The 12,436-nt window shown below is 36.9% G+C and overlaps 1 protein-coding gene across 1 annotated transcript in view; it reads left to right on the top strand.

Annotated features, from left to right (window-relative positions):
• LOC120777560 (cadherin-99C) overlaps window positions 1-12,436 on the top strand; it is a 70,688-nt gene that overhangs the window by 37,311 nt on the left and 20,941 nt on the right. Inside the window, exon 5 of the mRNA XM_040108956.1 lies at window positions 1,437-1,502. Coding sequence (XP_039964890.1) covers window positions 1,437-1,502 — 66 coding nt within the window. The remainder of the gene's footprint in view (window positions 1-1,436; window positions 1,503-12,436) is intronic.

The following is a 12,436-nucleotide window of genomic DNA, read 5'->3' as shown; positions in this document are numbered from 1 at the left end:
TTCTTTGATAAAAGCAAATTTAATTTAGAGTATTTTCTGATTTAAGAAAAAACAAAAAGTAATGAAGAATAAGAACAAAAAATAATACAAAATTTGATCCCCAAATTGAAGGGCAACTACTTTATATACTTCAGCTACCAGCCATGTCTCCTAATAACAAAATTTCATATTGCGTCTGGCTATTGCGCAAAGTATACTTTATAATACTGATGCAAGTTACCAAAATTGTGAATAATGTATAATAAATAAAAATGGCGGTTAGGTAGTTTTCATGCATGATACAAATTTTGATATAGAAATACCACTTTTCGGCCAAGCTACTCGTCACAGAGAAAGAGACATTAATCTATCAAATTTAAAAAAACAAAATTCGCTTTATTTGATTCAAAATGATTGCAAAAGAAACGAACATAAAACAATCATCAAGAATGATTGGATTAAAATTAACCTGCATAGAGTAAAAAATATTTCTGCAAGGCACACTTTTTAGCTTAGTTTTAAAATTATTCAATTAAAACTCGCGGAAAAAAATGTTTTATAAGAAAATAGAAAATTCAATCCGAATTAACTGCACTCGCTCACAACTTAGCTATACGTAAATTCATTTATTGATTCCACATACAAAAAATCAATTTTGAACGCAATCAATTCCATATTAATAGATATTGTCTTGGAATCAAAATTGACACTTCAAAATCAAATCACAAGAATACACTGATAATAAAATATAAAGCAAATAAAAATATTTCGAATATTTGCGATCAATAAAAGCATATTAACAACAAATTATTTCCAACTAAAAACCAAACCCATCTGAGATAAGTCTAAATGCGGCACTGTGGAGGGTAATGCTATGTAAATGCAGGTAATAAATCTTGTCACATTTGTATCGATGAATTCTTGAATAAAAAGCAAAAGCACACACCAACAAATAACAATATGTAACAACACGTTTATATATATCGCAAATATAACTATACAAATAATTGTATACATACATACATATGTATGTATAGTGCATACCTTTTCAAAATCGTGTTGCATTGGTGGTCTCAGTCATTGGCAAATTTATCTACAACTCAGATAGACAATGTGCGCATGTTGTTGTTGCTTAAGCTGCTGCATATTCCATAGTTGCCTGCGCAAATGTGCACTCACATACATATGTTTATGTATAATATGTTGGCCTTCCACTGTCATTCATTGTTAGTAATCGAAGCAATCAATCAAATTGCATACCAAAAGCACATAGAGATATGTATATAAAAACAAATATTTGTTACAGATAGAGTAAATATGTGTTATACACCAATGCAAAGATTGAATTTTTCATTCGTCAGCCTTTAATATACATATCAAAAAAAAATTATCTAAACCAAATAATGCGCTTTTAATGAAAAAATAACAAATACACATCTACATATTTATATTCGCAGGTGACTGTCGCCAAAACGCTGGATTACGAGAAGGTGCAACGTTATTATCTAACAATCGTCGCAGCGGTAAGTTGACACGCAAATTTATTTCCAATAAACCGTTCGCCACAAATATTGATACAAACTTGTAAACAGTAAGGACAAGTGCAATTCGTAAAATACTGACGGCATAACATTGGTGTTGACACACAACTGACATAGCAGACGTAGACATATACCTAGCGATACCTTGTAAAAGCATTCTGAAGCTTTTTAAGCAAAAGATTTTGTTTGAATATCATTACTCCGCTCATATGCAACTACACATTTTTAGAGTTAAACACCTAAAGTCAACGCGCAACTTTCTTTTTCCGCCTTGCTGACAAGAAATTTCGCAACAGTGAAGAGCTAATCGCACTTGTGGATTATTTTGAGGCTTAAAACATATATATGGCATTGAAAATTTTTTGACCGCTATAAAGTACAGCTCTTAAAGATAACTCTATTACATAATAAAATAAAATTTGAAAAATATTCTTCGTTAACTTACGAACTTTTCAATTGACCTATTATATAAGAGCTTGATTATACTCTTAAGAAAAACTTACTACAGCTTCTAATATTTATGAAATGCGGAAAAAACTTCAATGAATATATTGCTAAATTTATTACTGGCTTTCAAATGTATCTTATATTTCTATTATGCCAGATACACATGTTAGACTAGATATGCATGCAAATTTTCGCAATTAGACATGCGCACATGCAGCCCCATATCAATTGAGCGATCGAGAAACTTGTTCAAATATATTCTTTTGGCATATTGAACTAGCATTTGCAGAAAATCTGGCTTAAACCTGACAAGTAAAGCCAATCTCAAACGCTTATCTGCTATTTGAAAAATGTATTTGTATTTCTCAATTGTTGCTTTCAAGTATTGTGCGGTTATTATACACCCACCGAGTGGAATTCACAGCGCGCGGAGCATGGCTAACATAACTTATTGACTGATAGCAACAAGCTTTGTGTAAATATGCTAAGATACAATTGAATAACTGCAAAGAATAAGCCAGAAGTCGCTGCTGATGTGTGATAAGTATATATTGTAAATATATATGTGTATCTGTGTATATGTATGCATATATGTTTGCTTCATTATAATTCTTTACCATTGTTGGCATGCATTATTAACACTAATCCAATTGCCAAATTTTTTGCTTAATTTGTAAACGGAATAAGTTTTCGACATTATTTTATTATGCCCATTGAGTCCAGCAATCCGCTTAACGATCTCGTCAAAATTTTTGTACGCAAGCCCAATACATATAATGCTGTAAATACTGACAGCAGAGCAAACGCATTGGCTACTGGTAATGATAGTAGAAATAAAACACGAAAACTTTAAGCGAAAAATTTAACAATATTTCTACACATTAGATCTAGATTGCGATTAAGACCTCTCTGCTCCATAAAGCAAAAAAAGAAAATGTTTTCAATACACGCAAAGTTTCGCCAGCCAACCACACCAAGTACTCGCACTCATTTGATTGCCAAAAAATTGCGCACAAATTAGCATATGCTTCTATCTACAAATCTGGCAACGCGACTACAAGCATTTTCTATCTTTATGCTCCACATTTAAGGCATATAATTTCTGTTAATTTTGTTTCTAAATCTAAAAATGCAAATTTTCCAATTATTCACACACGGAGTTGCCAAAAATGTGGCAAGCAACCACATGAAAAATGTTTGTGCTGCCGCTTAAGAGTAATAAGATCGCGCACAGACAATAACATAATTTGTTATAATTAATGTGAGCTTATACGCCCGAAAAGCGCAATTTATCGCTGCTCGAATTGCCGATTTTCAATGTAAACTTTGTGTGCTATTCTTTTTTGTAATAAAAAACAACAAACCTGTATGCCAGTTTTCAACAAAGTATGTATTGAGTAGCTAATATTTCATAGACAGTCAGAAGTTTTGCAATCACAGGAAAATAATTGCTTCGGAATTTGTTGGCGAGTATATTTGGGGAAATAGAATATGCAAGCAAGAGCGGTAATTTATACCCAATGCCTGTGTTGCACGGTAGTTGTAACACTTTTGTATAAAATAATCTAAAAGAACTGGTCATTAATCAATAAGCCTATTTTGCTCCAATAAAAATTATCTTTGAAATATCGCTTATTTTGATCGATAAATACGCTATAAAATCAACCAAGTGGTCGAGATTTTTGATATTAGATATATAGGGGTTAGAAGCAGCTTTGAATTAATATGAAAATTTTTTGATTTTTGAAAGCTATATCAGCAGAAAAATGGGCCTGCAAATTTTATTGAGATTGATAAATATCGTAGGTATAAGGTCAGTCATAGACATTGAGAGCTTCACATTCGGTAAAGGAAGTTAACGTCCAATCACTTTTAGATGAAAGTTATGCTTTAATAGTACTATGCACAATGGTTTCTGATTCGAACGACATGCCACTTGAACTTTATTTAGTTATTGTAAAGTGGAATCACGTAAAATATTTTAAGACGTTGTAATATGCGAAGGCAGCCAGTTGTAATCCGATGCTTTTGCTCGGTCAAAAAGTGATTTAAGGATATCATGTACAAAATTTTGTTGAAATTGATTTTGCCTCGCTGGTTTTGGTGTAAAATGTTATACAAGGCATCGCTTTAATCTTGGAAGAAATTTTTCATATCGGACCACTATGGCACATAGTTGCACTACGAGTTGTCCGATCGAAATCAGAAAAAATATTTTTTTATAAATACGGGATATCTGAACTTATTTTTTTTTAATTTAATTTTAATTTTTCTTGTTTTAATTGAAATATTTCATTTTACTTCATTGAGGAAACTTCCAATATATACAATATTAGGGAACTTTTTTGATGCTTTCGTCTGTTACAGTCTCTTTAGGGCGTCCACTGCCTTCATTGTCCTCGGTACGCATTTCACCTCGTTCGAACTTGGCAAAGCACTTTTCGAAGATTGATTTCTCGATGCGAGTTCAAATGCTTTTGATCACTCTAAATCTTGCAGTAGACACTCCTTACGCCGTTAGAACCCGCTCGTCGTTTTTTCCTTTTCGTTATTTGATTTTATTTATTCATAGTCAAAACAACTTACCTTCCGTGGGCCACCACAAACTACTGTTATATTCACAAAGTCATAACTCAGCACTTGTGCAAGCAATGGGTATAATATAATTTAAGAATTAAATAAAAATAATAATTAATAACCAACCATTAAACTCAGCAAACCGAGCACTAGTTTGCCAAACATACAGTTATTCAGCTGTTACACCATAGTATAATATAGTGTCAAATATATGTATATACTTGTGAACGTATAAAAGAGATAAATAAACCCACTCGTTTGCTAGTTGGCAGTCTGTTCGCGGAAGTGGGTTGTGACCGTCGGCCCACAATGCAATTGATTCTCACACAGACACGTGATTATTCTAAACAGATTTTTATGTCCACCTATATAAATTTGTAAATAGCATGTATATACGTCATATATTGTATTTACATCACACCACCATTCGTCTAACCAACCGTTTATTCTTAACGGCACCTCGCACCATTTTAATTGGATTTTAATAGACTCGCGCCTTTTCCACTGAACGTGCCGCATAGCTCTGCCATTCGAAGCAAGCTGCACTTGACACTTAACCAGCTGCAGCGCACGAATGATTTTCGTTACCAGTAGCTATGAGCATCGACTGTCACATGACTCTTCGAGATTTTTCAAGTGGAATGGTATTACGCTCATCCACTCGTAATAGCCTCTGCAGTCACTGGTATGAAAGGAGAAAAATAATAAATTGAATAACATTCCTTTCGTTGCTGTCATTCAAATTCCTACGACATCATAAAATGCGGCGTTGCCATCGCCGCTAACGCCTTGCTGTCACATACTCCAACTTCTCACTTAAGTTATGCTATATAATACCGGCTATATTATTATATAATACCTCATAAGTAGTCTTAGTAGGCGATATTGGCAGATTAGTTTTCCATTTTTGTCAATATTTGCCACTTAAGTATGGATATCATTAGACGGTTCTAATGACTACCGAATGCCTGCATGTCGCGTTTGTTTATAGGCGGAGAATTTCAGCAGAATATCGTTTAGTGCAAGGCAGTCTTGTGCTTAATAAAATTATTAAACACCAAGTGTTAAAGAAGAAAATTATTTAATTTAAAAGATTTATTCAATATATAAAAAGTTGCTCTTATTTCCAATGATAAACTTCTGAATATTTGGCATTTTGCATGATTAGCAGTGCTTGGTACAGTTGAAGGAATTACGAAACCTCTCAAATAAGTATGTTGAGATTTCCTTAAAGTTGACAAAAATTTGTGATATAATTTGCTAATTTCCTTTTGGTGTGAAGGAGGTTTTTTATACCGCGATATTGTTCCCTTATCAAATATATATGTGTCTTCCTAAATGTAGGCAACATTTTTCGTTACTTAGAAAAACATAAATGTAAAGCATACAATTAGGGGTTGTAATTAGTATTTCAGATATACTTATAAGATAAATTATGATCAATGCTGATTATTCTGCATAAAAGAAACAGTTTGCATTCTACATGATTAAGACATCCTTACAGTAATGCGATCTTATATACTGTAGAGGCATAAAAAGGGCTTGTAAAATTACAAGTATCTGCGCAAAGAGATTTCACTGCACTCTTCAATGTACTTTTGAGTGATTTTGTGAAATGGCGTGTTTGGTTCATTGGCTCACTACTGACTTGACAGTCTAAGCTGTTTCTATCGAATTACAAAAACCTCAGCAGCGACATGGTGTCACATACAATGTGCTGCAACGCCTGGCAATGAAGCGCAAACATTCCAACAGTCAGCGATTTGTGAATTTCTGCTGCAAGCGCGCAGAGTGGATGTCTCCGTGTGCAATGTATGAAATGCAGCGAAAATAGAAAGAGGTGAAAAATGCTTAGAGTGCTAGCAAGAAGAGCAGGAAGTGAATGCTTCAGGTGGAAACTGGTGAATGAGAACAGCAAATAGTCACTGGGGGCCAGATCTGCAGAACTCTGTGAATGGGGAAACTATTCGAAACCCAATTCATGAAAGTTTGACATTGTATTCATTGATTTGTGCGTTGTCTTGATGAATTAGCGCTTTCTTCTTTTTCAAAAGGAGCCATGTCTCATCCATTGTTACATATCGACGCGAAAATTCGGTTTTGTTACGATTAAAGAGCTTTGAGCACGCCTCAGTATCCTCAATTCGTTTTTGTTTTTGTTGCATTGTGACACATTTTGCACATGTAAAAGACCCAAAACATTCGTTCACAATATATCCAATATTAGGAAACTTTTTGGGTGTTTTCGTCTGTAACAGTCTCTTTAGGGCGTCCACTGCATCGTCCTCGGTACTCATTTCATCTCGTTCGAACTTAGCAAAACACTTTTCGAGGATTGATTTCTCGATGCGAGTTCAAATGCTTTTGATCACTCTAAATCTTGCAGTAGACACTCCTTACGCCGTTAGAACCCGCTCGTCGTTTTTCCTTTTCGTTGTTTGCGGCCAATTGAAATTTCCAAGCTCTTGTCTTTCCTCTGCTTCCCCTGGCGGGTACTGCATCGAATACTCTCAGATTTGGAGTGTTTTCATTTATCCGGATGGCATGACCTAGCCAGCGTAGCTGCTGTCTCTCCATTCGCTGAACTATGTCAATATCGTTGTATATCTCGTATAGTTCATTGGATCATCGACTGCGATATTCGTCATTGCATTTCGCAAAAGAACATATATCTTCCACAGAACCTTTCTCTCAAAAACTCGTAATGTCGTCAATGTGATTACAAGCCCCCAAAAAAATTATACACGCTTAAAATTTATGCTCAAATTAACTTTTCTCGAAGAAGACTCAATTATTGTACTTCAACTCATTTCAATACATACATATGTATGAAAATATGGTTACGACTTTTGCTTGCCTCGAAAAATGCAAACAAATTACGCTTCATTAGTGCAAATGCGTGTTGGCCCAGCGGCATAAAAGGTAATTGAACTACCAAATACGCGAAGCGACAAACCAACAAAAATACTAAAACAAAAGAGCAACGACATGCAAAACACATGTACACACATTGACAACCCTGCATTAGCCCATTATCCGTTCGAACTGACGCTGCCGAGTGACTATCATTATTTGTTTTAATGACGGCATAATTGAGAGCCATTTGAAAACCATTTGCCATTATTTACCAAAGCATCGAGCGTAGAACGTCAAGCGTCAAAATCGCAGGCGCCGTGAAAGGCCTGAGAAATTGAACAACTCAGCGAGTGCTCAAGCGTGTTGGCTGCTTGGTGTTGCCGTTAATGATTGTGTTGCCACTATATTTTTCTTTGTATTTTGTTTTGCTGCTGATGTTGATAATGTGATGCTGTGGGCATGTCATGAACTCCAACATCAACGTGCATTACAGCATGTCCATGTAAATGCCAAATTTTGGGTAGGAGGGGCACAGAAAGCTGCGTATTTTCTATCTTTAACGCCAGTAAAATACACAACAACTACGGCGCGACACAAAGGAAAATGTCAAATTTCATGTGTGGGTTTTGCATCGCACTTCAGCGCTCGGGCCAAGTGGGCTGTAGCGTGCCAAATTTCCGATAAACCAATCTCTCAGGCTGTCAATTTGTCAATAAATGTATGCTTGCATGGCTTTTCGGTTTTTCCATCTATAAATATTGACTATTGGATATCGATGTGGGCATATGTGTGTATTTATATTTTTACAGTTGTGTTGTTTGAACAATTTTGTGCCGTTGCTCATAAGTTTGTGCCGCTGTGATGAGTAATAGGCAACTTTATTCGCGCTAACTGTATCTTATATTTTCTTGTATGATAGATTGTGGTCTTAATTTACAAGTGCTGCTAATTCTAAAACGAGTTTGATTTAATATTCAATCGATACTCGGCGTATACACGTACAAACACTATCGATTGTGTGTACAATTCGTTGCACAGTGGTTTCATAAGAATATTTGTAATGTTTTCACATATTCAAGGGGAGTAAGTCTATAAGAAAAAAGAGAGATGGGAATTTTCGAATGATTTTTATATGTTTAAATATTTATATTGGAATTAAAAAGTGGTCGTATGGTGGCTATACGACACCATAATCAAGCTTATAATGTTATGTTATTATATGTATAGTATATAGTAGAGAGCTCTGGAAAAAACCACACTTGCAAAGAAACTTGAAAGCGTTCAACGGGTGGCGCTCATCAGCATGTGTGGTGCACTAAGGCCCACTCAAACAATGGCGCTTAACACCATCTTGCACATACTGTCCGTAGACATAGTCGGAGGGTGTGCGGCTGCGAAATTCGCTATCAGACTCTCTCGGCTTAAAAGAACACGAATCAGACCACTCGGATATCGTCACACACTTTGGCTTCATACTGGATCACTTGGTTCATGGAGTCGCCAAACCGAACTCTGGATTCTCCTTTTTGATGGAGGAAAGGGGCCGTGGGCTTCTTTACTGATGGATCAAAGCATTGGGGAAGGTTGCTGAAGGTTCTCCTTCAAAGAAGTGACCATCCACTCAGATAGCAGAGCAGCGATACTAGCCGTGAACTCATTTTCAGCGCGCACAGACCACAGCATAATCGCACAAAATTGTAAAGCTGATGAGTTAGCAAGGAAAGACTCTCTAGAACCGCCATCGAAGGATTGGGGGCGGCTTGGTGCTCTCGTATCCTCTTTTATTCTACTATTAGATAACTGGGCTTCGCAGAAGCTTGGCCAGGCGCCATCTACAGAAGCTGTTTGGAAGAAGAGGAGTAGGAAACAACTCAGCACTTCATTATTGACTGTCTCCGATCTGCCACCGAACTTTCGGGTGTGGAAATTAGACACCTGTGCAGATTTGTTTTGGCCACTAAGTGTTTTCCTGATTTATAAGTTCGACCACAGGAGTTCTTTTCTTCTACGGCTTCACAAAGGACTACACAAAGCAGTCCACGTTCGATCTCTCTATAAACAGCCATCTAACCTAACCTAAGTAAAGGAGTAAGCGAATTGAGGCGAAGTTTTGTTCTATTCAATATTCAGTTCGATCAACATTCAATATTCTCATTTGCTTTTCATTTAGTTTTATAGAAAAATAAATTGCGGGTATACATGACAAGATGTATTAATATAATTAAAGAAAAAATGTAAACCCATAAAGGTCGTATTGAGTATAGAGGAAAGTAGTTTCGTGCTTATTCACCCTACTATTTCGTTACCCTTGAATTTCTACTAAAACCTTATATTCGATAATCTTACTTTCTCAGTATTAGGTGTGTGTCCTAACTAAAATGTCGAAACTCTGCCTAAAGGTATGCACATTTTTTTCTTATACGAATCCTAAACCAAATTCTATCAATATTTAGAACGATATTGAAACTATCACCAGAGAACGTAAATTTATTATTATTTATACGTTCTCTGCTATCATCTTAGACTCTTGTGTGCACCTCCTATTGGATATTAAAATATTAAAAAGGTATGCATAAATATAACAGATGGCGCAAAAATTACCTTCCGATGTTTTTTGGAAAATGAAAAACTTTTTTAAAAAATTAAAAACTTTGATTCTGCTTGTGGATTATTTTTATTTGGTCTTTTAAATTTTTTCACATCAAGCCGAGAATATGATATCAGGTAAATGGCCGCCGCCACCGTTGATTGCCATTTGAGCCTTTTTTATGGCATTTTCCATCACTTTGGCCAGAACTTCCGGGGATAGGTACTCACATTCTGGACGGATATTGTCTTTAAGAGCTGCAAAAGTCTGAGGCTTCAAAAAGCCCTATAAAAAGAAGTCTGGAGCGGTCAAATCAGGCGATCTTGCTGACCAGTACATATCGCCGAAACGGGAGATTAGGCGCCCGTGAAATGCATTCTTCAGCATATCGGTTGTGGCACGCAGTGTAGCGTACAATTGTTTATTTACGTGTATTTCGCATGTGTTTACTACAGAACTGACATTAGAGGCCAATTGCAAAATTTATAACATCTTCTGATCATCTTCTGACTTTTGCGCCACCCGTTATTTTGATATTAGGCACAGTGTATTTGTTTGTATTTTCTTGACAAAATATTCCAAATACAGCATTTTTGTGGTTTTATTTTTCCACATACTCGTCGTCGCTTCGATATGTTTGTCATGCCTACCAGGTGTACCAGCCATTGTGTCCGCTCTGACCTGTGACTCCAATTTTCATGTTCAACAATTTCTGATTTGATTCACGTGCTGCTACTTCTCTTGCTGCCGCTGAAGCTGAAGTTGTTGTTACGAGTGCGATTTTTTGTTGCTACATTTTTGAAGTTGTAGGTATGTATTTCCTTTTATAGTTAATCCAGCAGAGTACTAAACAATGCGAGGGATAACTAAAGCAACAACAAACTGTAAGACAATGAAAAACGCTTAACAAAAGAGGCGGACATGTATTGTACTACAACAATATTATTGATTTTTTGTTTCATAATTCTTTATTTGTTTATAAACTTTGTTGTTTGCATGCTTGAAGTGCAATGGCATTTTTGTGGCATGAAGTCAGGTTGTTGAGACTACTTGTTGCTGCCCACAGCCAACTGCTGCTTAGCTGCCTTAGCTGTGCTGCAACATTTGCGAAGGGCAAACAAAATTCACAGCCGTTTTTTGTAAATTTTTGGCACGAAATTATTGTCGTTGTTGCTTATGGAGCGCGGTGGTCCTCGTAGCTTTGTCAAAATGTCTGATTGTTGGTCGCTTGCATATTTTCACCGTTCAAATTGTAAGCTGATTTCTGTTTTATGTTATTTTGCTGCGAACAATTTTCATGCTTACATTTTTGAATCACCTTTTCGTGTACTAATGGACCACACATGCGTTCGTTTAATGCAACGCCGCGGCACATGAGTAGCACTTACATAATAATCTGCAAAATTGTTGCATAAACATTTCACAATTCGCAAAAGCGCCAGTAGCAAGTGGCAAGCTGATACGATCTGCTCCGAAACGCTTTGCGACTTCATTAAACTTAAATAAGTAAAACTCTGTCAAGTACCGGCAGACCAAAAATTAAATAAAAAAAAACCAAAGAATAAGTAGTGAAATAGTTCACTGCCTGCCACACGCCAATTTGCAAGTTGCAACTTGCCAAACGACGCGCCAACAGCATTCGCGCGGCAAAGCGTCCAACCTGGCAGTCAGCGCGGCAGCGATCCAATATCTTCGCCTCGAGCAGCTTGAACGCCGCGACGCCAACAACAAGACACACAGCGTGTCGATAGTGTCCACTTTGACGCTTCGTCGCGCAACGCTTAGCCAGCGGGTGTGCAACACCATTTGCCGAGCTGGCACTTTTGTTTCCAGCGCTGCTGTATGGCTAGGTTGCACGGCTACTTGAGTAGTTCACGCTAATCAACAGCAGCGTCATCGCCATCACCATCACAACAGCGCCAAGCACCAAACACCGAGCAACAGCCAGCCAGCGTTTGCATACATATAGAAAGACGCTTGCAACAGCGCAATGCCACCACCTTCTATCCCACATTGCGGCACTCATCAGGTTTTTCTGTGGGTCATGTTGCAATCATAACACCGTGTACGTGCACCGCACACACACAAAAAATTTGCTCGCGCATTGCAGCAGGTACTCCTACTTTGTGTGGCATGGCGCATATTTTTGCGCAACATGCCACACGTACAAAATATGAGCGAAAAACAAGAAAATTCTTGGCGGATTTTCATAATCTGCTTTCCGTTGGGTCTCGTTTGCCACCTCGACCGCCTGTCAGCCGTGGAATGGTCCCTTTTGCGAGCGAACTGCGCAATATTTTGTGATTTTCTTCAACTTTTTTTTTTATTTTTGCTCATAAATTTATTGATCAGATTTTTCTTCTTGTCGGTATTGCCAATAACAGCAACAACAACCATTTTTTATTATTGCTGCCGTTGCGCGTGAATACTTCGTTGGGTTTTGGCAAGA

This window comes from Bactrocera tryoni, chromosome 1 (genome assembly GCF_016617805.1).
Source record: "Bactrocera tryoni isolate S06 chromosome 1, CSIRO_BtryS06_freeze2, whole genome shotgun sequence".
In the NCBI taxonomy this organism is placed as follows: Eukaryota; Metazoa; Arthropoda; class Insecta; order Diptera; family Tephritidae; genus Bactrocera; species Bactrocera tryoni.
This window is presented reverse-complemented; position numbering and strand designations above follow the sequence as displayed.